We start from the raw sequence: 24,021 nt of genomic DNA, 5'->3' as shown, positions 1-24,021 counted from the left end.
ATCGTGGCAGGAAAACAAATAACATAAAACAAAGATGAAAGACAAAAATCAAACTAGCATCCAAAGGGACAGGCTCATCAGACAGAGAAGTAATCTCATTAGAGGTTTACCTAAACTTGGAAAAACAAAAATTTCTTTAAGGATTTGAGGAACAGCATTGTATGCAATTTTCCACTCCTCTTAGTGGTGGCACTATTTGTTTCCTTAATTGAAGGCATTTACTATAATTTACTTGCATACTAAAAATTTGAATTAGTCAGGATGGACGTGATGTTTTTTTGGAATGCGTTCCAAATTTAGAAACCCATATCTAATAAGGAAGTCACAAAAAATCTAACCACATATTTCTATGTGGGAAATTCCAGCAGTCAATACCATCAAAATCAAATCTAGATTCATTTGTTCTGGAGTGTTTACAAGAAACACTTATATAAAACGAGAATAACGTTATTTTGCTACCTTCGATCAATTACGGTATGTCACGATTGATTACTTTTTCCGTTTTATATAAATTTTTCTAAATATTTACTCCCAACTTTACCCTTTAAAAAAAATAAAAAAAATAAAAAAATATATATATATTCCAAACTTACCATAAAAGACATCATATTGCACTCAAGTTACAGGACCTAACAACAAATAAATAAAAGAATTAAACCGGTTAATCAAGATAGTGTGCCAGTTTTCTTGCATTCATGTTCAATTCTCTTCTTCATACGTCATATTGATTTGTTAAAAAAAATCAAAAACCCCAAAAAACACTTAAAAAATCACAGTCTCACTTCCCACTCAGCCCCCCATTTTATTCCCAAATGTCCCTTTTCCCACATAAAAGTGACAAATTCTAGCGCATGCCAGCTAATCACCCTCATAAAACTACGCCAATTCCTCCAGCTAATCACCACCATTAGACCGCAATTTAAGAATCTCCAAAAAAAAAAAAAAAAAAAAAAAATTCATTTTCCCAATCTCTGTCTCTCTTTCGCAGACTTGGTTTCATTTCAAGCACAACGCAGTTTTTATTATTATTTTCGATTGCTCAAATGTAGAGTTGAGCTCGCAGAGAGAAACAAGAACGAAGGCTTTCTTCTCTTCCACCGTACAATCTGCCAACGCAGAAGAGGGAGTGAGATTTATCACAGAGAGAGAGAGAGAGAGAGAGAGAGAGAGAGAGAGATTCAGTGGCACCCGACGACCCGAGCACCCATGTCTTCGGGCTATAACAGTCCGGCTCGGAGCCCCGGGAGTTCGAGGCTTCAGTTGGGTGGTGGAGGTGGAGGAGTCGCCAGGTTGAGATCTTCGTCGCTGAAGAAGCCGCCTGAGCCGCTGCGCCGAGCTGTAGCCGATTGCCTATCGTCTTCCGCGGCTAGCTCCCACCATGCCAGCACATCCTCCACTGTGCTCCTCTCCGAAGCTTCTAGAATTCTTCGGGTTCGTACAATTTTGGGTTGTGATTGCTCGGTCTTGGTTTGGATCTTTGAAATGCCGGTTTCGGCTGAGGAATTTAGGTCTTTCAGCTTGTGTGTGTGTGATTTGTCTTTAAAATGATGGATTTTGAATGAATTTGAGATTTGAACTCTGTTTGGTTGCTGAGAAGAACACTAGGAAAGAAAAGAAGTAGATATTCTTTGTTAGTAAAGAAAGAAAGTGATTACTGAGTTTTTTGGCCTTAAAGATAGACAATTAAGCTGAATGGTAGCCCAATGGATGTGTTTGGTTTAGTGAGTGTAAGGTTTTGTCTTTAGGTAGTGCAAACTTATACACATTGAAGATGAAATGCAAGGATGGTTTTAGCTTGCTACATTTTCTTAGCAACAAACAGAGCACGAGTGCTGAAAATGGTTATTCTTAGTGTGTGTGTCCTTTTTGAGTTTGTATTGGAGGGAGTATTTAATGTGGTTTCCATACTCATGTGATTGGTTTTAAATTAAAAAGTCCTTGCTTGGATTACTTCATTATATTTAATTTCAAAATTTGAAAAATACTTCTTTAATTACAGTCCTGCTCAGGTGAGCAACAGTGAGCATCTAACAATCTAATGGCTTAGAACAGTTATATGCAAGGTGATATAAGCTCTTTATACAAATTTACAAGTGGCTGAATAAATCTGACAATTACAATAAATTAGTTTCTTAGTTGGCGTTCAAAACTGTTGCTCACCCGAGTGGTTCTATCTTTAATTATACATATTTGGAGAAAGCATTTTATTGCTGGTTTTCAAATTTATTGGCTATGGAGTGCGTTTAGATTTCTCTGGCTGTCTTGGCTTGAAGTAGAGTTAACACGTGTAGAACATAAGCTTCCTTGTGTAATTATATCCCACCTTTATTCCTCTCATGGATGGTTGCAATTATTCAGCTACCACGCTTGTGTGTATCTGATGTATGATTGAGATAATTTTTTTTAATTATAGTGCATTGCTATCCTCTTATTTGACGAACTTGCATTAGATTCAATTTCAGATTTCACAAGTTAAACTATTATGTTTGGCAGGACTATCTGGCGGCCCCTTCGACGATGGACTTGTCTTACAATGTGATTTTAGAACATACCATTGCTGAGAGGGAGCGCAGGTAACTCTCGTAGGTTTTCTTTTCCTTGATTTAACTTAAATACTTGCCCATGAGCCTTAACTCAAGTCAGATGGGACGGTTGGGCAGAGGGTAGAGATCCTAGGTTCAAACCTCTATTTAATCAAAACAAAAGAAAAAAACTAATACTTCACATAGTCCAGGAATAATTGGTGTCCAAACCAGCTCTGGTGATTCTATTTCGGATAAAAAACCCAGCTTTGGTGATTCTTTAAAGGAAACAAAAAAACCAGCTTTGGTTGTGTACTTCCTGGATCTGCATCACAAGATTGAATAGGCCATAAACATATATTTTCAGTAACCTATTTATCAAAAGTCATGAAAAGGGTAAATTTGGGAATACCTGCAATGGCATACCATAAGAACTGCAAGTAAGTTGTGTATAGAAATAATATTTTTGATACTCACCAGAGCTTTGTGTAAAAAAAGTAAGTGGCTAATATAATAGGTATTGATACGACAAACCCTAGAAGAGAAGGTGAGGGGTAAAAATTTATAATGGTAAATAAATATGCATCTGGAATACAATAAAGAAAGGAGTTTGCAATCAAACAAATAAAAAAAGGTGATGACAGATATGTATGGGATAGAGTTATAATAACTATTTGATTAATACATAGAAGTAATAATATTGAGATTAGAAGCACAGTGGTACACTGGTTAACGTTTTGGATACATTCACCAATATGTGTGTGTGTGTATTTTGTGTTATTATATATGCCTGTGTATTGTCTCCATTTGCACCTGCTTGTCAATCATTATAATTTTCTCTTATATGGGTTTTGCATTAAGCACTGTGTAGAGGACGGTATTTTGCTACGGTGCTGATCCTTTTTCCTGATGTTGCTTTTATTTATGCCAGCCCAGCAGTTGTTGCAAGGTGTGTGGCACTTTTGAAACGTTACCTTTTAAGGTAGGTTCTTCGAAACCCTGAGATCTTTAATGATTCTGATAACTTGATGTATGAATTGTTGTTTATATCGCAGCTGTGCTCATTTCTATTAATTGCATCCGGTGCATATTGCGATGTCATTGAATTACTTTTTCTTTGCTTGAAAATAGACTTTGCTGTATTCTATCCATTCATATTCCTTTCATGATCGTAATTGTAATTTCTTACATTTAGAAGGGTGTCCGTGGTGATTACACGTGTAGGGACTGATATGCTGCTTTTCTGTCGTGGTTTCTTTCTGTTCATTGGTGATGCCCTGACTCCCGATTCTGTAGCTTATTATTGTTTTAAGTGCAGTCCTTATAAATTTGTCCCCTACATTATCTCCTTCCCCAGTGCAGTCCTTTTGTAGGACGTTGGAGAAAATATTGGTAGTAGAAATATAGTATAAGAATGATAGTTCGCTCCCATAAACATAGCCATCCCTTCCCCATCACATCAATTGCACGAGCCTCTGACTTATCTAAATTTTCTTTCTTCCGCTCCATTTACTGCATTGCAGTTAATTATAAACACCAGGGGTTTGACACCTGCCATGTTGACACTGATGTGAATATATCTTCTGTTGTCTTTAAAGTTACCCACAAATTGTCATCAGTAGGCCTTTTCACTGGATGCACATTCTATGTGCATGGAATGGGGGAAAAACATTTTTCCTACAAGAATAATTTCTTACAAACCTATAATTTCTTATACTCTCCATAGGTACAAACCTAGTGAAGAGACGTTACTGCAGATAGATCGGTTTTGTGTAAACACCATTGCTGAATGCGACATTGGTCCAAACCGGAGATTGTCTCCATGGTCACAGTCATTTGCATCAACAACATCAACAGCATCAACGGCATCAACAACATCTACAAATATTGTTCCTTTGTCTGTACCTAGTTTTGCTTCTGGGGCGCTTGTGAAGTCATTGAACTATGTGCGCTCTCTAGTGTCTCAACATCTTCCAAGGCGGTCATTCCATCCGGCTGCTTTCTCTGGAGCCCTCTCTGCAACTAGACAGTCTCTTCCGAGTTTGTCTTCTTTGTTGAGTAGATCCTTTAATGCGCAACTAAGCCCTGCACATAGTGAACCTTTGGAGAATAAAGATGTCACAACTTTGTCTATTTTGAACTTATCAAACATTGAAAAGGTTGATGGAATGGGGGATCTTGAATACTTTGCACTTGATGTTCTCAAGTGGCGCTGGCTTGGGGAACAGCAGTCATCATTCTTGGCGACTGACAGGTAATCACAGATACTTGTGTGTGCCTTCTTATTGGTCAGTTTACAGTTTTATTTGATCATTATGCCATGTTTCTTCTATTGGTTAATTAACTAACTTGAGTACTTGACATGCTCCACTATCAAGTGATCGTATTGTAAATCACCAAGACATGAGAACCCGTAATCTCCTAGAAGTAGGTGCAGCAGCTCTACTTGTTGGAGATAAGGATGCTAAAATGAAAGGTCAACATTGGAAGTATTTTGGAACTGCTGGTATGCCTTATCTGGATCAACTGTTGCAACCTTCACCAGTAACAACAATTACTGATTCTGCCGCTGCGCGTTCCCACTTGAGAGCAATAACAGCATCTAAGCGCACTAAATCCGGCCCTCGTCAAATATGGTATGCTCTTCCCTCTCGTATCATTGTCATGAAATCTTGGTGAACTTTGTTACAGCATTTGAAAAAATTGTGTGGAAATTTTGTTGCACATAATTCTGAGAAACTACAACAGGACATAAGCATGAAATTTAAAGATAGTCATGTGACCAATTTTTTAATTAAAGATATTTCTTTATAACCACTGGCCTTTGGATATATTTCTTTTACCACCAGGTGATTTACATTGAAGCTAATCTCTTGTTAATCCCTGTTTTCAGTGAATTTTTTTTTTTTTAAAACCTTCACTCACTAGTCTTATCCTCTGCAACTTTAACTTTGATACGATAGTAAAGTTTGACCAAGTTCTATTTTGAACATTGCACACCAAAATTTCAGGGATGATTCTCCGGCGAGCACATTTCGTCCACGGGCTAAGCCGCTATTCCAGTATCGTCACTATAGGTAACAAATAATAAACTTTGTTGATTATGATTCATTGTTTTCTTTATAACTTGGTCCACTTCTGATTGTGGGTGTGAGGGTTTTGGTTTTAAACTTCCCTTTCATTTGTTAATTTCTTGATGTTTTAGAACAGAGGGCAACTTAGTTGTTAAATTCATAGTTGTAGTAGCTTCCACTTATGTTTATAAACTGGAAATTCAAATTTTTAGTGTTATATGTTACTCTCTCTTTCTGCATCTCTCGCTCACCATATTTTGGTTGTGGATTAGCGAACAACAACCGTTGCGGTTGAATCCTGCTGAGGTTTGTGAGGTCATTGCTGCAGTTTGCTCTGAGTCATCTTCGCAGAATGCTAATGTGATGACAGGATCATCTAGATTAAATAATAACTATGGAAAGCCGTCGATGGATGCTGCAGTGAGCGTCCTTATCAAACTTGTTATTGACATGTATGTTTTCTATGCATTTGGCTAGTATTTTTGCAGTTCATTCTTGATGCCATATGTTTATTCTGTATGCTCTCTCTCTCGCACACACACACAAAACTAATTCCCGTTTTCTGCCTCATTGTGTTTTGAAAATCTCTTTTTGTAGGTATGTTTTGGATTCTGGAACTGCTGCACCTCTCACTCTGTCTATGCTTGAGGTGATGGTGAACTACATTATAATTTTTCATGATTAGAATATGCAGTTCTCTTTTTTCCCCTTGTTTCTTCGTTCATTAGCTTACAATGTTTTATTATTTAATCTTTCAGGAAATGCTTAATTCTCCAAGAACAACATGTCGGGTTCGTGCTTTTGATTTGATTTTGAACCTAGGAGTTCATGCTCATTTATTAGAGCCAATGGTGACCGATAACGCCTCCACGATTGAAGAAGAGTATTCCCAAGACTCATATTTTGACAGTGAAGCTAAGCTTGCAACACAAGGCATGAGAAGATCAGATTCTGTTCTGATGGGCACTTCCTCAGCTATTCATAATTTTGAATCTTGGATTTTAAATATTTTATATGAGATATTGCTTCTTCTTGTTCAGGTATATTAGCTCTGTCATATTTGATATAGCACTGCCATTTTGGATGCACGGAACTTTTCGGTTTTAGGTTACATAGAAAAATTGGCCAAGAGAAAAGGTTACATGAAACAAGCTACAAACTAGTGCTGTTAATTTATAGTTGAAAATGATACAAAGAAAGACATACCAGTTGTCCATCTAAAATAAGTTTCCAACTAAAACGAAAAAAGTTATAGTTGAAATGTCAGAATTAAAACATATCTCCCACCCTTTAGACAAAGAAGCCACACTGATGGCAGATTTCTGCTCCTCTTCCAATGAAAATCCTTCGCCTTATCTTTGAAAATTCTGTAGTTTCTTGACACTGAAACAAATCCTAGAACACATTTTAACTATACAATTTTCCTTTTGTATGTTTTATCTTCTCATATCGTGGAACTTATTGTCATTGTTCTTTACCATCTAGTTCTCTCTTTCCTTTCTTGCAGATAGAAGAGAACGAAGAATCTGTCTGGGCTTCTGCTCTTAGCTGTTTGCTTTATTTTGTCTGTGATAGAGGCAAAATCTTGAGAAACCGGATAAATGGCCTTGACATAAGGGTGAGATATTTTGTAATTTTGTATATCAAGGCTGTAATCATTGAGAATATTCAATAGTGAGTTTGTTCTTAGTAGTGATTAATGGAAACCTCTCCTATAATACCAGACGTAAGGCTGTTTATGACCTCATATGTCTAGTTTGTATCAAATATGCCTTAATCTACAAAGGCAATTAATATTTCTTGTCTATCGCATCAGTTATGATTTTCAATCATGGTGGTTTTAATGTTACTTCCTACTGTCAGGTTGTTAAGGCACTACTAGAAATTAGCAAGAAGCATTCTTGGGCCGAAGTAGTTCATTGCAAGCTTATTAGCATGTTAGCAAACATGTTTTATCAAGTACCTGAAGGAACCAACAAGGCTGCTTCAAGTACCCAATTGTTTCTGGTGGAGCAAGTTGATCTGATTGGTGGAATAGAGTTTATTTTTCTTGAGGTATGCTAATAATTTATTGTGAAACTGAAACAAAAAGAAAAGAAAAGAAAGTAATTAGAAATAAAGAAATAAGTAGTTAGTTGATTCCTAGCATTTAGCTAAGACCCTTGGTAATCACAATCCTTTTATTGTCTGTGAGTTGTAAAGCATTTGCCTGATGTTGTCACAATTTGTAAGTGCTTATCCTTATTCTTTGGGGATGTGAAAGCAATTTTAATGATCTAAATGTGTAAAAATCACTTTCGGAGACAATGTACATACATACTCAAATATCGTGTCCCTATAGACGATGGCAATAGTCCCGTTATTTGAGATAAGCTTTACCTAAACGTTATTTCATATGGTCATGATTTAGGGAACTAATCTATAACAGTTTTTGCATGCTTTGTAAAAATGGTTTCTTTCTACCACAAAATTTATCTGATTGCAAGCAATAACTCTTTGCAATGCAGTATTCACTTGCAAAATCAAGGGAGGAAAGGAGAAATCTCTTTTTGGTGCTTTTTGACCATGCCTTGCATCAAATAAATGAAATATGCATAGCTACCGGAGTCACTGAGTATAGTGATGATGAGATTCAGCCTCTTGTTGCCCTGCTCAATCTGGCTGATGCGCCTGAAGCTTTTTATATATCTGTTAAGCTTGGGTTGGTAGGCATCGGGGAAATTTTGAGGAGTTCTATTTCTGATGCATTGTCTAGATATCCGAACAGTGAACGGCTAAATATGGTAATGTCTCAAAAGTTAGTGTGTTGGGTTGGTGTGAGTCAATGTGCATTTATGTTCTGTTTGTTCGTTCTCAAGTTTGTTTAGTGCATGCGGTGTGTGGGTATGCTATGCTTCTTCTTTTTTTCCTCTCATGTTTGCTCTTTCAAGAGTTCAAACTATACTGTATGCAAATTCAATGCAGCATTTTGTTAATCTAACCTTCACTTTGGTTCTCGTATTCTGAAAATGTGCCTTGAGGTTCATTCTCATCTGAAGAAAAGGTGACTTTGAGATTGGTTCCATTTTTTTTTTTCTTTATTTTTTATCGGGTTGACTTTATCTTTTTTCTAGAATAGATAAGTGCGTATGTAATATATGTGGCCATGAGTCTGATCTGGGCATTGGACAACCTTACTGTTAAATGCAGTCATTGTGCATGGCCTTGCTATAGCAAAAGCCTATCAGATATCTTAGTCTCTCCCTCTCAGAAAGACTCTAGAACTTCATGTTGAGTCTGATCTGGGCATTGGGCAACCTTGCTGTTAAATGCAGTCGTTGTGCATGGCTTTGCTATAGCAAAAGCCTATCAGATATCTTAGTCTCTCCCTCTCAGAAAGACTCCAGCACTTCATGTCATGCATTAACAATTCTATCCTTTTTGCATGTGGTGTGTACCCTGTATAAATTTCTGATATGATTTCTACAAATTAGGTTTCTGCAAAGTTCTTGACTAGTATCAAATTGTCTTTTGTTATATACTTATAAGGGTAAATTACTCAAATGGTCCTCAAACTTATACATGATTTACATTTTGATCCCTCAACTAAATTATTCGTTCAAATGGTCCATCAACTCTATATTATTCGCTCCAGTGGTCCTACCGTCTAATTTTCTGTCAGATTTAACCAAATTTTAGGGTAAATAATGACCAATTTGCCCTCATATTTAACGGAAATATTGATAGAATGTAACGGTAGGACCAATGGAGCGAATAATATAGAGTTGATGGACCATTTGAACGAATAATTTAATTGAAGGACCAAAATGTAAATCAAGTATAAGTTTGAGGACCATTTGAGTAATTTACCCTACTTATAAAGTGATTGTGTAATCAATTTCATATAGGCTTTAGTTGGACTTGATCTTTCAAATCCAAATCTCTGTAGCCTGTAGGTGTATTTGTTCTCATTATTTCCAGAGCTGGAAAAGGCTCCCTTCCCTTGGTACAGCAAGTGGGTGGACTGGTTGTTTGATTTGGACTTTCTATGGTGCAGTCTCCTGCATTCAGAGTGGGCCCCGTGTAGGTACATTGACTTAGCCATTCAAGTCTAACCAGCACTCTCTATTTTATGTGGAAAGAGAGGAGCTGGATCCTTCAAAGCTACTCACTTGAATACTTGAAAAGTAAGATTACCAATTATTAAGTTGATTAGGTTGAACTACAACCCAGCTCCTCCGCTTTGGGTTTTTTAATTCCTATTTGCTATCCTACTGTTGGCATGGATAGTGGTGGGCTGGCTGATGAGCTGTTGTGGAGTATCACATGTTATGTTTTATTTTCACTTTGATGCTTTACTGAGATATTTCACCAGTTTCATAAATTGTTGGACAGTTATTTTTTGTTATATATTTTCATTTCTTATTGGACAAGTCAATTAGTTACAACAATTTATCAAAGTTGCCTGCTATCTAAAATTTACTTTTACTTTACAGCTGTTGGACAGTGTGATGGACAAATTTGGTGCAACAATATGTTCATTTACTCATTTGGACATGGAGTTCTCACATATGATGCAGATAACCAAATCTTACAAGTCTCTGGATAGCATTGAAGGGGCAGTTCTGAGAAATGGTGTTGGCATGAAAGCAAAGCTCTCATGGGCCATTTTACATTCCCTTCTTCATTCAGAAAGAACTACTTACCATCGGAACGGGTATGTCTGGTTAAGTGACCTGCTTATTGCAGAAATTAGTGAGGAAAGGAATACAAGCATATGGTCAAATATCAAAAGCATGCAGCAGAAAATTGCCCATGCTGGTGTTCATGATTCTGCAGTTGCTTCCGATGTTCCTTTGCCCATTTGGCTTATGTGTGGGCTTTTGAAGTCAAAGCACAACTCCATCAGATGGGGCTTTTTGTATGTTCTTGAAAGGCTTCTCATGAGGTGTAAAATTTTGTTAAATGAAAGTAAAATCCAGCAATCACTTGGAAGTGATATTGGCAATATACGCAAAGACAGCCGTCTTGAGAAAGCTAATGCAGTGATAGACATCATGAGTACTGCCTTGTCCTTGGTTTTTCAGATAAACGAAACAGATCGCATCAATATATTGAAGGTAATTATTTAAGAACTAGAAAATGTCTTCACTAGATGTTACAGATGGTCTTCAGGTCCTAGAGATGCATATAATGCAAAAGCAGGAAGAGGCAACCGACCTAAATGCATATGCTTTGATTAAATGGTTTTTAACATTTTGTCTATGAATGCTACCTTTGAACTTGAATGTTTGGGAACACATAAGGTGTACCACTTCTCGAATATTTTAACAGATGGCATTGTGGGGACTCTGAAGTACTTCTCTAATTACCTTGCTGCTGGGTCAAATGAGAATGTAAAATGTTTGTTTGCGCATAATTGTATTAGTTATATGTTGAATGTTTCTTGCCCTTAATGCTAGACATTATTAGGCTTGGCATCATGACAAAGTATATTTTTATAAAAAAGATTCACTGGCTTGGAATTCTGATAATATGCTTTAATGTGAGAGAAAAGAGATGAAAAATCAAATTTAGTTCATCTAGAGCAAATCTGTTTTCTTCAACAATATTGGAGAATTTGCTTTGGGCTGATGCAGAGTCCATTTTTATTTTCCCCTAAGGCATCATTTATGTTTCATGATTGAATGAAATTCCCTTGTGCAACTTTTGATTAGCATAGAGTATTCTGTCTCCCTTATCTCCTATTTTTCCTGGTTTTTTTAAACAGATGTGTGACATCCTATTCTCTCAACTGTGCTTGAGAGTTCCTCTAGCAAATGCAACAGAGTTCGGAGATGATTCACAGCTTGGTAGGGTTCTTAGTTCCATGGAGGGAAATAAAAAAGTTGATGAGAAAGAAAATTCTGACCAGGATGTCCGTATGGAAGAAGCCAGTGGCAGACCTGTCTACAGTAATAACAATCGTCTTGATCATGAGACAGAATCAATGGCAGCACTGCTTCTTCGAGGACATGCCATAGTTCCCATGCAATTGGTTACACGTGTTCCAGCTGCTTTGTTCTATTGGCCATTGATTCAACTTGCTGGTGCAGCAACGGACAACATTGCGTTGGGTATAGCTGTTGGAAGCAAAGGAAGAGGGAACCTTCCTGGTGCCACATCTGACATACGAGCTACCCTTCTGTTACTTCTAATTGGTAAATGTACTGCAGATCCTGCTGCTTTCCAGGAAGTAGGTGGGGAAGAATTTTTTAGGTGATTCTGAAATTTTATGCTAATGCTACCATTGCATGATCTTGCTATTTTTTCCTTTTTTTTTGTGTGTGTGTGATTTGATATGTAATTACTTTTAAGACATAAATTCAGGGAACTCTTGGATGATACAGACTCGAGGGTGGCATATTACTCTTCAGCTTTTCTTCTGAAGGCAAGAATGCTGTTTCTCCCTTATCCCAACAAATTACAATGTACTGAGTATGTGGTGAAATATACCCTGCTAACATATTTAATTTGGTATTTTACAGCGGATGATGACAGAAAAACCTGAAAAGTACCAACACATGCTTCAGAATCTTGTTGTTAGGGCTCAGCAGGTGGGCCTTGTTTTTAATGCGTTGCATGCCATCGCACATTTTCATATATGATTCCTGAAAAAGATAATGTCATCTTTTTAGCATAGAATTATTCTATTGTCGCACCTTTGATTTTGATATGGTGTTCGAAATATACAAATCCTGACAAAGAAACATTGAAGTATATGAACTTGTTTTCTTTATAGGAGCAATATCATATTGGAAGATTATGTTTGACTAGATAACACAGTTGGGAGTATGATACTATTAGGCATCCTGATAAGCAACTAATATAGCATTCAACCATTGGATTCCTATTCCTTGTAAGAAGAGCCAGAAACATTCGTTATTATTCTGAAACCAGCCTTTCCTTATCCCTTATAGAGAGATTATTTCTAGTGAATTACTCATCCTTGTATTTGTGTTTTTATTGCTGATTAACATGGTTGGCAAATTTGTAGCTGCTAGTAGAGGAGATTGTTACAAGGTAACTTATTGCCTACACATGTCAGAAATACAGTTAAAAAAGATGTAAATCATCTTTTATAAATACTTGTAAGAAGAGTTGCATTCCAATTCCTTGTAAACTTATTGTTTTCTTATTGGCCCTCTTTCTACCCTTAAAAAAAAAAAACAAAAAACAAAAAAAAAATGCTTGAAATCTGGGTTGTCTCTCAATTACTTTAATATGGCATTGCTAGTTTTGGGACTGGATAGTCACATCTCACTGCCGTGTTTGCTCTGTGCAGAGCAACAATGAAAAGCTGTTGGAAAATCCATATCTTCAGATGCGTGGAATACTGCAGCTGGCGAATGATCTTGGAACTGGGTTGTAATCTGGTGATGCAGATTTGTAGATGTTGCCCTTGACTTGTAGAAGAGTGCATCCAAGCACAGAGCTTCGTCCCACCTCTATGATGCTTATGCTATTCTTCAACTGGGATAAGCTTAATTTTGTAAGCACACATGAACTCTTTGGAATATGATTTCTGAAGGTACTTAAAGTGGCTAAGAAATGGAGTTGAAGACAAAATTTTGCAGTTACTGACAAAAAATAGTAAAGACAGAGGGTAGGAGATGCATTCACTTTTTGGATAATGCTGGAAAGTCTTTCCTACAGGACACAATGCTCCAACATCAGCAATCAGTGCCTTGTGGTTGTCTTTCTCAGATTATTAGAAAATGCTGAGACAGATTGATATCTACTTCTCAAATCTTCCTCTCCATATTGTACAATTATGTAGTCAATTGTTGGGGGGCGCCTTTGTTTTGTAAAATATATGAAGTTCATGTTCAGCTGAAGGATTATGACTGGGGACTCGTAAGAAAAGAAGTTACGAAGAGTGCAAGTCGTTCAAGAAAATTTTGGAAATGCTTAATTTTTCTTCTGCCTTTCGTTCTGCCATTGGACATTGCGATTCTTGGGCCTAACATGTAAACATATCACCAGGTACTTCCACCTATCTTCAATGCTAATAAAAGTGGTCCATTTATGTTATCATTGTATTTCTGAACACCAGTTTTCTCCCTTCTATTTTATTGCTGGTATATATATGCAACTGCGTCAATATATGCATGCATTATTAATTATTTGAACTTTTGGCTCTAGTTGGACCCACTAAATTTGTTTCTATGTAGGTTCAACTTGAATCGGCCGAATTCTTGTTACATGTACACATGGAAATAATCTGATTATTTTCTGTTTCATAACCATTGATTTTTGTGAACTCATTATTATTGTTATTATTTGTAGCACGATCATAACATTCTGCCGAAGTTTGTTTTTTTAATACATATTTTTTGTGTGAATGCAGTGCAGTTAGTGTGCATTACGATGCCAAGAGACCTTATGGGAAACTTTTGGAAAATATACTGTACAGAATCAAGATTTCCATTTTCCTCAAAGCCTTCATTATGTTTTTGTAATTCCTGAAGGCGATCTTGATGCTGGCTTTTATGAAAGGCATACATGGGTGATAATTTTTTTCCCTTTTACATTTGTTAACTCATAGAGGTTCCATCAACCCGACAGCAACGAGAAGAGAATCAATCTTTGTATGTCTAGTGGACTGGATACCAAGGTATTAGAGGGTAAGATTGGACGCTAGGCCCTCTAATTCCATTATTAGGGGCATTACTGGGTGTCTGTTTTTTCAGGGCATCCTAAAATGTGCCTGCTATGATTTTTGGATATTCAGGTTTATTTTTGACATTGTAAATATGTGATTTTTTTCCCTTTGTTTCCTTCGACTAATTGTTGATTGTTGTAAAATGGCTGTAGAGAAATTTAGCTTTTTGGCATGGCTGTTGAGAAATTTTGTTTTTCATGTATGACATCCAAGCGATTGATTTCTGAGAGAAGTATGATTGGTTTTTATTTATTCCTTCTCTTGAACCTTGCTGAATGATTTCTATTTTGGACAATTATGTGTGCACGCGCGTGTGAAGGGGTGCACAAACCCAGTGCCATATTTCAATCGCTAATCACGAAAGCAAAAGCTTAGGAGCCCAAGGCCTACATGGCTACACCCTGCTTTTGGAGAGAAACTTTCATGCAATGGGGATAACACTTTTTGTTATTCTGGTCAATAATGCAATGAAATGTAGGATAACATTTTCACATGTCATTGTGTTATTGGCCAAGGATAGTAAAACAGTGTTATCCCTATTTCATATAAGTTGTTTTGCTACTTTTGCACCTAAAAATATCTCATCATACGCCACTTGACGTGTTGATGTAATATAATTTCATCAAATCATGTAAAGAAAATGTAGCATTCGTATTGACCCAAACTGACTAGACATGCTTCTAACATAAAATCATTAACGATGCTTGAAAAATAAACTTATAAGAAATGAGTGAACCATAACATAAGCCGATAGAAATGATCAACCATATGATATAAATACTTTTCCGATGATCGCAGCGGAAGCCAGGAAGAAGTATTTTGCTGGCCAACAACGGCCGAAAAATCTCAGTGATGTCCATGCATAAACATGTATCTTTTGTTTTCTGTTACTACAACTCGTGGAACTTACTAATGATGTAAGATAGATTCAAAGGAGCAAGTAATGCTCCATGTATGTATATTGCCAGTTTGTGACTTAACCCCCTAAACTACCAGTGTGAGCAATTCATATTTGCATAGCTTTTAGGCGGTAGTTCTCCAAGTCGGCGTCCAGATCTTCTGCAGTCACCTTCTCACGAGGCTTCTTCACCTTCCCACTAGGCTTCTTCACCTGTCCACCGCCCCTTGCAAGTCGAAACCCACCAGCACCACGGCCATGAAACAGTCCCCTAGCACCAGCTCTTCCTCGGCTACTGCCCATGACAAAAAATACGTTGAAAGACTATTGGAATCCCTTTCCCTAATAGTGCTATTTTCGAGTTTAACTAACCAAATGCAGGTCTAAACGTGCAAAAAATGACAACCGTTTTAACAGGATTCTTCAACAGTATTAGACTGCAGTTTCAAGCATGTGACAGAAGCTGCCCAAAAATTTAGCTTGGCCCAATTGACAGTGATACACAGAACACGAATATAGATTCAAACCCAAAAGAGAGAGAGAAACTATATACCTTTGGAAGACAAAGTTTGGATTTCCCGGAATGCTTCTTGTACTTGGAGGCACAGAAATAGGAGCAACAGGATTCACTCCTACAAGCTCAATTTTCAATGGCTTTCCATCAAGCTGAACATTGTTGTATTTCTCAATTGCTGCAAGAGCATCTGAATGGTGTACAAAGATGACTTCCGCTGTTCCCTAAATATAAGCAAACCTTCTAAGCCACCAAAAGACAAAATATTCTTTTAAACAATCTATTAATGTAAAACTGGAAAGATACCTTTGATCTTCCGCTCCTATCATAATGGACTGTATGTCGTTTAACGTGACCAATCTCAGAGAAGAGCAACTGCCACGTTGCATTGTAGTTATTAACTTTTCCACTTAATTTCCAACAAGTTGTGGATACATATATAACGTCCAAAGAAGATTAAGTTTAACATAAGATGGGTGCTGATGCACCAATTGTCATGTAGAAGTCCTAGCCTAACAACAGTAAGAAAAATTAAGAAACATCCATTGAGGACTGAGCAGCATCCTATGTATTATTAGCAACTACAGAACCATACCCTACAAACACCATGCATGCACATTTCCATGTATACAAGCAAAAACCAAAGAAATAAAACAAATGAATACAGACTCGTGTTGAAAATCAATGTGCTTTGTTTTTCAAATGCTGCCACAAAACACACAAGTTTAATTACCCATCCTAATAACACTAGATTGGAAGAATTCAGTGCATATCCAAAAATATCATTAGATACAGGAGGCATGAAATGACACATTCTCAATCTTGGTTCCAGGAGAACTTTTCTTGCTCATTTCCTACATAGATTACAAAGACTGTATCAAAAGACAGACCCCATTTCAAACAAACCCCAGACGGAGATTCAGGGTCACAGTAATATAGCAACCATATAGGTATACACCGCACACCTGCAACCCCATCTCAGAATCTGGAAGCCAACCACATAACCATATATACAGCTCTGTTTTCTTCTTCTGTTTTTCGGTGAAAACTCATGTTTGTCATAGTTGTGCCCTCTTTACCCACATAGAAATTTCACCAAACCTCAACACATTATATGCAGACACAAACAAAGAAAGCATATAACAGAAACGAATTAAAAACTAAAAAGAACAAAAGAACTACCTCAATATCGCTGTTAGAAACATCATAGTCTAAGTTAGATAAGTATAATTTGGTGCCCTCCTCTGTGTCTGTGCCTCCGCTCACTTCCATTTCTTGCTCAACGGTTGTTCTCACCACTTGCATAATCTGCAACCCACATTAAAAACACACAACAAAAACCTCATACATAACAGAGCTAAATATACAGAACCATATGCTTGTTTGGTTGCTGAGAAAATGTAGCTTAAAGAATTTACTTGGCGTAGAAAATTTAAACACTCAAAACAAAGCTTAAAATATTTACTTCCCTGGTTTTCTCTTTCAAAAAATAATTTGCAGTATAAATATGAATATATAGTATTTTATTTATTTTATTTTTCGGTGCTTATTCTCAGCAACAACCAAACAATAGACTAAAAACTCATCAAACTTGAAAATGCAGGAAAAGAGAAACGGTGGCACACCGGTTGAGCAGAGTACGGCGCCGTTCTGACGGTGTTGCGGTTCATGAGCCGACGAGTTGGGCCTGGGCCGTAGCCACGGCCACGGCCACGGCCTCGGCCTCGGCCTCTGAAATAACCATGATACTCTCCGGGTTTCTTCCTTTTCGCAATGAGCTCGTCAAGTGACATGTCCAGACCCCGGGGCATTTTCGGTAAACGCTGAGAGCTGAGGTTTCGCGAGGACAGTGACAGTACGGACAGTGAAGGGGTTTTGCTTTTGCAAAGCTCACTCAGTCACTGAAAGAGACGTTTTAATGGGAGCAGAAAATGTATATGGCCAGCCAAAGGCGGTTAACAATTGTTGTCTTCAGAGGCACGCATGATTCGTGAAACGCAGCCAGAAATGAGACACGTGTCGATCACAAGCAAAGAGCGGTCTTTTTCCTTTATTTTTTTTTGGTAATGGCTATTATTTGTAAATAGTAGCAGTAGTAGGACCATTTGCAGATCAGGTCACACTAGACTATACTGAACCTGATTTAGGGTTTTAGAAAGGGCTTTTCCCAAAAATCTCCACTTTGATTCTTGTCGTTGGAGATCCAGAAATGCAGAGAACGATTACGATTTTGCGTGGGCCTCTGGTCAGAGACCGAGGGTTTTCCACGAGCTCGTCTTCTTCCCAGAAAATCGTCGTGTCCGTACTGTTCGAGAGGTTGCCTGTTGTCATTCCCAAAATCGACCCCGTCGTTTATGCATATCAGGAGTTCGCGTAAGTTCGCTATTTAATCCCTCTCTGTTTTTCTTCCTTGTTTTCTTTCTGTTTGGTTGCTCAGAAAATGCGGGAAAAATGCACTTAGACGTAGATGGGAAACTAGGGCAGGGCTTTGTTGCAGAGGAAGTTGTGGGAAGGAAATGAGAGAAAAAAACTGAAAGTTTAGTTACTTTGTATGTTAGAAACTATATGGTCTAGCGGATTTGAGATGGACTGAGCTCAGGTTTACATTTTCGAAAGATGGGACTAAACATTGTTATGATCACTCGTAAATAAGTTTAATTCTTTCAATTCCTCTGCTTGAGACTCTGGGCAAGTGACTGGTGACAGCCATTTTAGTTTTTCGGTTAGATGACTGCTTTTCGAAAGAAAAAAAAAACACAGTTTTTTGGCGTGCTATGGTCATAGTTGCTGACAAGAGTACCTACATTTGCAAAATTTTGGTTTTAACTAAATAATTATGTGAATTTGTGTTTTGAGTAGCTCATATTGGCTTATTACCCCCCTTGGATTTTAGGTTTCGGTGGCGACAGCAATATCGGCGCATATATCCAGATGAGCTTTTAGATAAGTCTAATGCTAGGTAAGGTTTGTTTTAAAGCTTAACTGGTTCATCTGAGTTTATGTTGTTATAGACTTCATCGCATGTTCACATTAATGAAAACAAATATAATGTTGGTGCTTCTTTTGACTTCTACTGTAGGAAACACATAACAGCGCTTCACTTCTGTTCTATTCACTAAATTTAAACCGTAGGACGCATTCACCACTAAAGTTTACTCTTGAGTATATTTGCCAATTTAACTAAATATCTCAATCTCAGATCTGTGTGCTGATTGGAATGTCCCTAGATTTCCAACATTTATTGAGACATATTCTTTCCATTGTTATGTCAATTTCAATGGTTCCAACTCCTTGAGTAATTTTTAATAATTGAAGGTTTTTTTTAGATGTTGATATGCATTCTTTAAACATAGTGGACACTGTTTTATTTAATGAAAGTCATGCAAGCATCCTTCTGGACTCTGTTTTATGCGTTCCAGAGTTCTGAAAAGGGGTGATGTTGATATTAGTATGAGGAAAGATGAGGTTTAGTACATGTTCAGAGAGGTGCATCAATACAAGAATAATTGTAATGAATTAAGGCATGATAAAGAACGAAAAACTTTATATTCTGATTGGCATTGATTAGTCTACAAAACCACCATTACAAAAGCACATTCCATTTCATTCATTATGTTCAGATTTTATAGGCAGTGCCAAAAGTATATGCGTCAATCTATCCTATAAAAGTAAAGTGTATTTGCAATTTTTTTGGTCTTTTGTATAAGCCTTACTCACGTTTGCTGCTCAGAAGAAAATTGCAAATAAAAGTTATCACTCTAGCATGACACTTACTTTTGGTGAACAGGGGAAAGGGTGACTACCATATTGATTATGTACCTGCTCCGCGGATCACTGAAGCTGACAAAATGAATGATAGAAAGTATGGAATCTAATTCGGATGATGGTTATATAAGAATCCTGCTCTTCTTCTTACTTAAAAGAAAAAAAAATCTTTCAATTTTATTTCAAGTTCAGGAGTACTTGAATTTCTTATTGCTTAGAAAATTGTGGGATCGTCATTGTTCATATTATTTTAAAACCATTTCTACATCTTCTTGGAAGTTAGAAGACAGATAATTGTCCTTTACTGCTAGTGGTTGGACATTTGACTGATTTTTATTGATTGTTTGGTTTGGTCAATACTTAATTGCCTGTTCTTTCTAACTTTCTTTGTTGATGCCTGTCTGTTCTTCCATTTTGGATTAATAAAATACGACGTTATTTAGGTTTAATTGAAGGAACTTCAAGATGCCATGTATGCTTGTGACTTGGAGTTATCATATCGATTAGATATTTCTGGTAGTAGCTAGTTAAACTTCTTTTGCTGAGAGAAAAGAAGAAAAAATTAACAACTCATTAGGTCCTTAATATGATAACCGTATGTGGACTGATTTTGAAACTGACATTTTCTTGAGAAATACGTGTCCTATATGTGAGAAACACAAAAATAAGGTCCTGAATGTTAAAAGTTGATTTTCTTGTTCTTTAGGTCATTGCAAAGAGCACTTGACAGAAGATTGTATCTTCTTCTCTATGGAAACACGGATGGATCTGCTGGGAAGTCAGTCTGGCATTTTCCAGAAAAGGTTTACCAGTCTGAAGAGACATTGCGGAAGGTGATGGTTGCTATATGATGTTGTACACTTCTCTCTCCTTAAATCCTGTGTATTTTCTTTTTCTGTTCCTCGGTCACATTAATCCCATGTATTTTCAGTGTGCAGAATCTGCATTAAAATCTATCTTGGGAGATCTTTCACACACATATTTTGTTGGAAATGCTCCCATGGGCCATATGGCTACACAGTCAACAGAGGATGTGCCAGGCTCTCCATCTGTTAAGGTATGCTTTTGTAAATCGTTTTTTTTTTTTTTTCTGTCTTCCACTGGCGTCAGCCGATAAATATCAAAACGTATATCGGTGCTCCCTATGATTCCTATTATCAAAAATTAAAGATTGATCACAATTTGACATTTGGTTTCCCCTTTTCAGCAATTCTTTTTCAAGTCTCAAGTGATTGCAACCAACAAGTTCAACATTAAGAAGTGTGAGGATTTTGTTTGGGTGACCAAGGATGAACTGCTGGAGTATTTTCCTGAGAAAGCTGAGTTCCTTAATAAGATGATCATCAGCTGATTCAACACACATTTTGTTCTTGCATAAGGTTTTTGCAATTCAGTTGAAGCATGAATATCGACTGTTGGTTGAAGAGTTGAAGCTAACACACAGAATCTTAGGCTGTAGGTGCCAAAGTTGATATTTTCTGCGTGTTCGTTCATGCTTTTGGTGACTAAAGCTAGGCTCAACACTTGCATTTATGGATAGTTTCACTTTTGCATCGAAGCGATTCATATCTGCACAATATTTTCATTTAAAAAGAAACTCTAGTGAAATATTTATTTACGAACGCGACCCATATAAGAGAAGGTGTGCCTTTTCGAATAATGGGAGATTTCTAACTAAAGTTGTTTATGGAAAAGAAAAACCAGTGTAAACATGGACGAGGAGGAAATGATTTTAATATGACCACTTTTAGCAGCGGTTTCACAAACCGTCAAGAAAAACTGTACTTACAACGGTTAGCGACGGTAAAAAGCGTGGTTAATTACATTTTCTAATCTGAGTGCCTTATTTTCGTCACGATAGCTCAGAAATTCGTCGCCTAAGAGAAAAACCCGCCGCCAATGGTTAAAAGTCGTCATTTAAAGCACTACTTGGCTATTTTATGCAGATTTAAGCGTCTGCCCTTCTGTTTTCCGGTAGGCATTTACTTTCCTTCCCCTATTATACTGCAGGAAATTTAGTAAACCAAGAGGGAAATATGCGTTGGCATTCTCTTATGAGTTTCAACATTCAACTTAGCAAAAATCTCAAAGATTTAAGGGGATAGAGCAATTGGGTTCTTGGTTCACGATTATATGTACATTTTCTAATTAAGTCCATCTCTTGTAGGTTCATTATTCAAAAATGTGTATATCCAACCATACTTGATATCAGATTGCCTTGGGTGTCCTTCGTCATGTAAGGCTTTTAAAACCCATCTAGGTGACCGAATTAGGATAATGGTTCCCGACCTGCATCGGGCTCGAAAAACTGAGCTAAAGCCTAGGGGTTCAGATTTTTGTTCTTTCTACTCCGAATTAGGATAGTTTCTAGATTTATCAAAATCAGATGTTTTGCTTGTTGCCCCACAAGGCCTAGAAAATTCGCAACTTGAATCTGTAATAAAAACACACTTCTTGTTATTCTTGTCTCCAAGCAATCTGCAAACCAGAAAGCTCTCCATGTTAAATCAAAGACCAGTATAAAAAGGATGTTTTAAGTAGTGAGAAGGGTGGGTTTAATTTCTCATTTCTCATTTATAATTGAAATGGAAAGCTGGCAAAAGTGACCTGAATGGTCAAGATCGACCTTATCCTCTTGGGTCCCCTTTTTGGTTGGTAAGCAGTATCTAATCAGCAAAACTAAATTCTGTAAAGCAATTTGATTCTTAAACATGTGTGAGGAAATACCTATATCAAGATTCTTGTTCTCGTTCAGGAGAGAGAGAGAGAGAGAGAGAGAGAGAGAGAGAGAGAGAGAGAGCATGCAAATGCATGCATTGATGATAACGATATGTATGATGAGGCACGTCTCTCTCGCTCTCTCTCTCATTTGGATTGAAAGGGCAGTTCAACAGAAGTAGTTGAGATGTAGTTGGCTGGCTTTAACCCTCATAGGGAGTAAAAATAGATGATCAACGCTATAGCTTAGCCTTCTCTTTTCAATTAGTTTCAGGTTTTCAACTCTCTAGTACTTGCAGTAAGCAACAATCCATCTCTCTCTCTCTCTCTCTCTCTCTCTCTCTCTCTCTCTCTCTTACACACACATGTACTGTGGGTCAGCCCAACCTCTTTTCACCTTCCAGCACCTTCAACTTTGTCGAACGTTTTTATATACATATATATACACACACTTGGGTATCACCAAACATTCTCAGTTCCTCTCTCGATCTCTCTCTCTCTCTCTCTTTTTCTCGCTCTTCTCTCTCTCATGTCATTCATTTCTCAGTAAATTATAAGCACCAGGAGTGATGGAAGGTCATCAAGAGCAATACTATCCACCTCCATCAACATTGTCATCACTACCATTATTGCCACCCCACCCTTCCTACCTTTTCCCATCCTCCTCAACCTCAATGAACCCTCCTCTTCCAGAGCCTCATCATCAGCAGCAAGCCCAGCTTCCAGACATTGACTGGATCAGCCTTCTCTCTGGTCATCATGATCATCAGATTAATAATAATGAGCCTGCTGCTATGGTGGAGGTTAATAATAATGAAAATAATGTTATTGAAGCTGCTCAGGAAGAAAAGGGTAGCAATAAAAGGAAAGGTGGTGAGGGCAGGAAAATTAGTGTGATGAAAAAAGCGAGCAGGCCTAGGTTTGCCTTCCAGACTCGGAGTGCCGATGATATTCTTGATGATGGCTACCGCTGGAGAAAATATGGGCAGAAAGCCGTCAAGAACAGCTTGTATCCCAGGTTATTCATTGATTTAATTGCTATATATTATAATTTGTTCTTAGAAAACACAGCACAAATAAAGTAGATATTGCTTTTGATTCTCACTTCAATATCAAATATTTTTCATATATAGGAGCTACTATCGATGCACACATCACACATGCAGTGTGAAAAAGCAGGTTCAGAGGCTATCAAAGGACACAAGCATCGTCGTTACAACTTATGAAGGAGTTCACAATCATCCATGTGAGAAGCTGATGGAAACCCTTACTCCTCTTCTCAAGCAAATGCAATTTCTCTCTAGGTTCTAATTAATTATGTATGCATGTATATAGCTAACTAGCTATGGCTTTTGCTATATATATGTAATGTAATCTCTTTAATTGTATTGGCAACTTGTACCTGCTCTTTACTTGTAAAAAGAAATGAAATGAAAGATGACCAATCCAATGCTAAGATATATGTATATGGTTCTTATGTTATATTAACATCCCCATTAATTTTGGTCTTCTATTTCTACATGGCTTAGAGCTTTGTGATTGGATATATATATGAGTAATTTTTCGATGTGACAATCACACTTCCACATGGTTTTACGACTCCATTCATGTTATTACACATGCATCTATTCGTTAACACTAAATTCTAAGTCCATAACATATTAACTATGGCATCCACTTATGTTATAACACATGGATTAGTAATACTGCATGACGGTGTGACTGTTAGAAATGATCCGCTAGTTCCTATTAGACAATTGGAACAGTATTCATTAGTCAAATAATATGGATAGAATATTTTCAAATTATATTTCATTTTCCAAAAGGAGGTATTTATAATACAATGA

At 37.2% G+C, this 24,021-nt stretch overlaps 4 protein-coding genes across 9 annotated transcripts; 3 read left to right on the top strand and 1 right to left on the bottom strand.

The window, feature by feature from the left end:
- The first annotated feature begins 833 nt into the window (after positions 1-833).
- Positions 834-14,531, top strand: LOC117617860. 4 transcript variants are annotated; one of them, XM_034347458.1, is made up of 19 exons: positions 834-1,431; positions 2,494-2,573; positions 3,454-3,504; positions 4,249-4,776; positions 4,901-5,158; positions 5,534-5,599; positions 5,869-6,048; positions 6,194-6,245; positions 6,355-6,636; positions 7,104-7,214; positions 7,460-7,651; positions 8,104-8,379; positions 10,072-10,695; positions 11,346-11,833; positions 11,933-12,005; positions 12,103-12,171; positions 12,900-13,106; positions 13,271-13,600; positions 13,965-14,531. In XM_034347458.1, exons 1-17 carry the CDS (start codon positions 1,207-1,209, stop codon positions 12,984-12,986), a joined length of 3,642 nt encoding a protein of 1,213 aa, XP_034203349.1. In that variant the 5' UTR covers positions 834-1,206; the 3' UTR covers positions 12,987-13,106; positions 13,271-13,600; positions 13,965-14,531. The 4 variants fall into 4 exon arrangements, with proteins under 4 accessions (XP_034203349.1, XP_034203350.1, XP_034203348.1 ...); XM_034347459.1 differs by having other exon boundaries at positions 11,945-12,005; positions 12,900-13,600; XM_034347457.1 differs by having other exon boundaries at positions 12,900-13,600.
- Positions 14,532-15,022: 491 nt separating this feature from the next.
- On the bottom strand, positions 15,023-17,597 carry LOC117618827 (THO complex subunit 4A-like). Of its 2 annotated transcripts, none has more exons than XM_034348563.1 (5): positions 17,317-17,597; positions 16,874-16,999; positions 15,998-16,066; positions 15,731-15,915; positions 15,023-15,472 (listed from the first exon to the last, which is right to left on the bottom strand). In XM_034348563.1, exons 1-5 carry the CDS (start codon positions 17,500-17,502, stop codon positions 15,286-15,288), a joined length of 753 nt encoding a protein of 250 aa, XP_034204454.1. In that variant the 5' UTR covers positions 17,503-17,597; the 3' UTR covers positions 15,023-15,285. The 2 variants fall into 2 exon arrangements, with proteins under 2 accessions (XP_034204454.1, XP_034204455.1); XM_034348564.1 differs by having other exon boundaries at positions 15,023-15,469.
- Positions 17,598-17,782: 185 nt separating this feature from the next.
- LOC117618795 (39S ribosomal protein L46, mitochondrial) lies at positions 17,783-21,116 on the top strand. Of its 2 annotated transcripts, XM_034348526.1 has the most exons (6): positions 17,783-18,064; positions 18,585-18,650; positions 19,479-19,553; positions 20,163-20,289; positions 20,388-20,513; positions 20,664-21,116. In XM_034348526.1, the coding sequence occupies exons 1-6, from the start codon at positions 17,901-17,903 to the stop codon at positions 20,805-20,807; spliced, it is 702 nt and encodes a 233-aa protein (XP_034204417.1). In that variant the 5' UTR covers positions 17,783-17,900; the 3' UTR covers positions 20,808-21,116. The 2 variants fall into 2 exon arrangements, with proteins under 2 accessions (XP_034204417.1, XP_034204418.1); XM_034348527.1 differs by lacking the exon at positions 19,479-19,553 and having other exon boundaries at positions 17,796-18,064.
- A 1,627-nt stretch (positions 21,117-22,743) lies between these two features.
- On the top strand, positions 22,744-23,485 carry LOC117618367 (probable WRKY transcription factor 24). Its single transcript, XM_034347950.1, has 2 exons — positions 22,744-23,192; positions 23,308-23,485. Exons 1-2 carry the CDS (start codon positions 22,744-22,746, stop codon positions 23,483-23,485), a joined length of 627 nt encoding a protein of 208 aa, XP_034203841.1.
- Positions 23,486-24,021: the final 536 nt, after the last annotated feature.

This window comes from Prunus dulcis, chromosome 2 (genome assembly GCF_902201215.1).
Source record: "Prunus dulcis chromosome 2, ALMONDv2, whole genome shotgun sequence".
NCBI classification, from domain to species: Eukaryota; Viridiplantae; Streptophyta; class Magnoliopsida; order Rosales; family Rosaceae; genus Prunus; species Prunus dulcis.
The sequence above is the reverse complement of the archived record's forward strand: the minus strand, read 5'-3'. Positions and strand labels throughout refer to the sequence as shown.

Excerpts from the sequence above, each read along its gene's own strand:
- LOC117618827 (XM_034348563.1), bottom strand. The coding sequence starts at position 17,502 with ATGCCCCGGGGTCTGGACATGTCACTTGACGAGCTCATTGCGAAAAGG. Across the intron at positions 15,916-15,997 it reads ATAGGAGCGGAAGATCAAAG|GGAACAGCGGAAGTCATCTT; the intron begins GTATCTTTCCAG and ends GCTTATATTTAG. Across the intron at positions 15,473-15,730 it reads CCAAACTTTGTCTTCCAAAG|TAGCCGAGGAAGAGCTGGTG; the intron begins GTATATAGTTTC and ends TGTCATGGGCAG.
- LOC117618367 (XM_034347950.1), top strand. The coding sequence starts at position 22,744 with ATGGAAGGTCATCAAGAGCAATACTATCCACCTCCATCAACATTGTCA. Across the intron at positions 23,193-23,307 it reads AAGAACAGCTTGTATCCCAG|GAGCTACTATCGATGCACAC; the intron begins GTTATTCATTGA and ends TTTCATATATAG.
- LOC117617860 (XM_034347458.1), top strand. The coding sequence starts at position 1,207 with ATGTCTTCGGGCTATAACAGTCCGGCTCGGAGCCCCGGGAGTTCGAGG. Across the intron at positions 8,380-10,071 it reads ACAGTGAACGGCTAAATATG|CTGTTGGACAGTGTGATGGA; the intron begins GTAATGTCTCAA and ends TTTACTTTACAG. Across the intron at positions 10,696-11,345 it reads ATCGCATCAATATATTGAAG|ATGTGTGACATCCTATTCTC; the intron begins GTAATTATTTAA and ends TTTTTTAAACAG.
- LOC117618795 (XM_034348526.1), top strand. The coding sequence starts at position 17,901 with ATGCAGAGAACGATTACGATTTTGCGTGGGCCTCTGGTCAGAGACCGA. Across the intron at positions 18,651-19,478 it reads TTAGATAAGTCTAATGCTAG|GGGAAAGGGTGACTACCATA; the intron begins GTAAGGTTTGTT and ends TTTGGTGAACAG. Across the intron at positions 20,514-20,663 it reads CAGGCTCTCCATCTGTTAAG|CAATTCTTTTTCAAGTCTCA; the intron begins GTATGCTTTTGT and ends TCCCCTTTTCAG.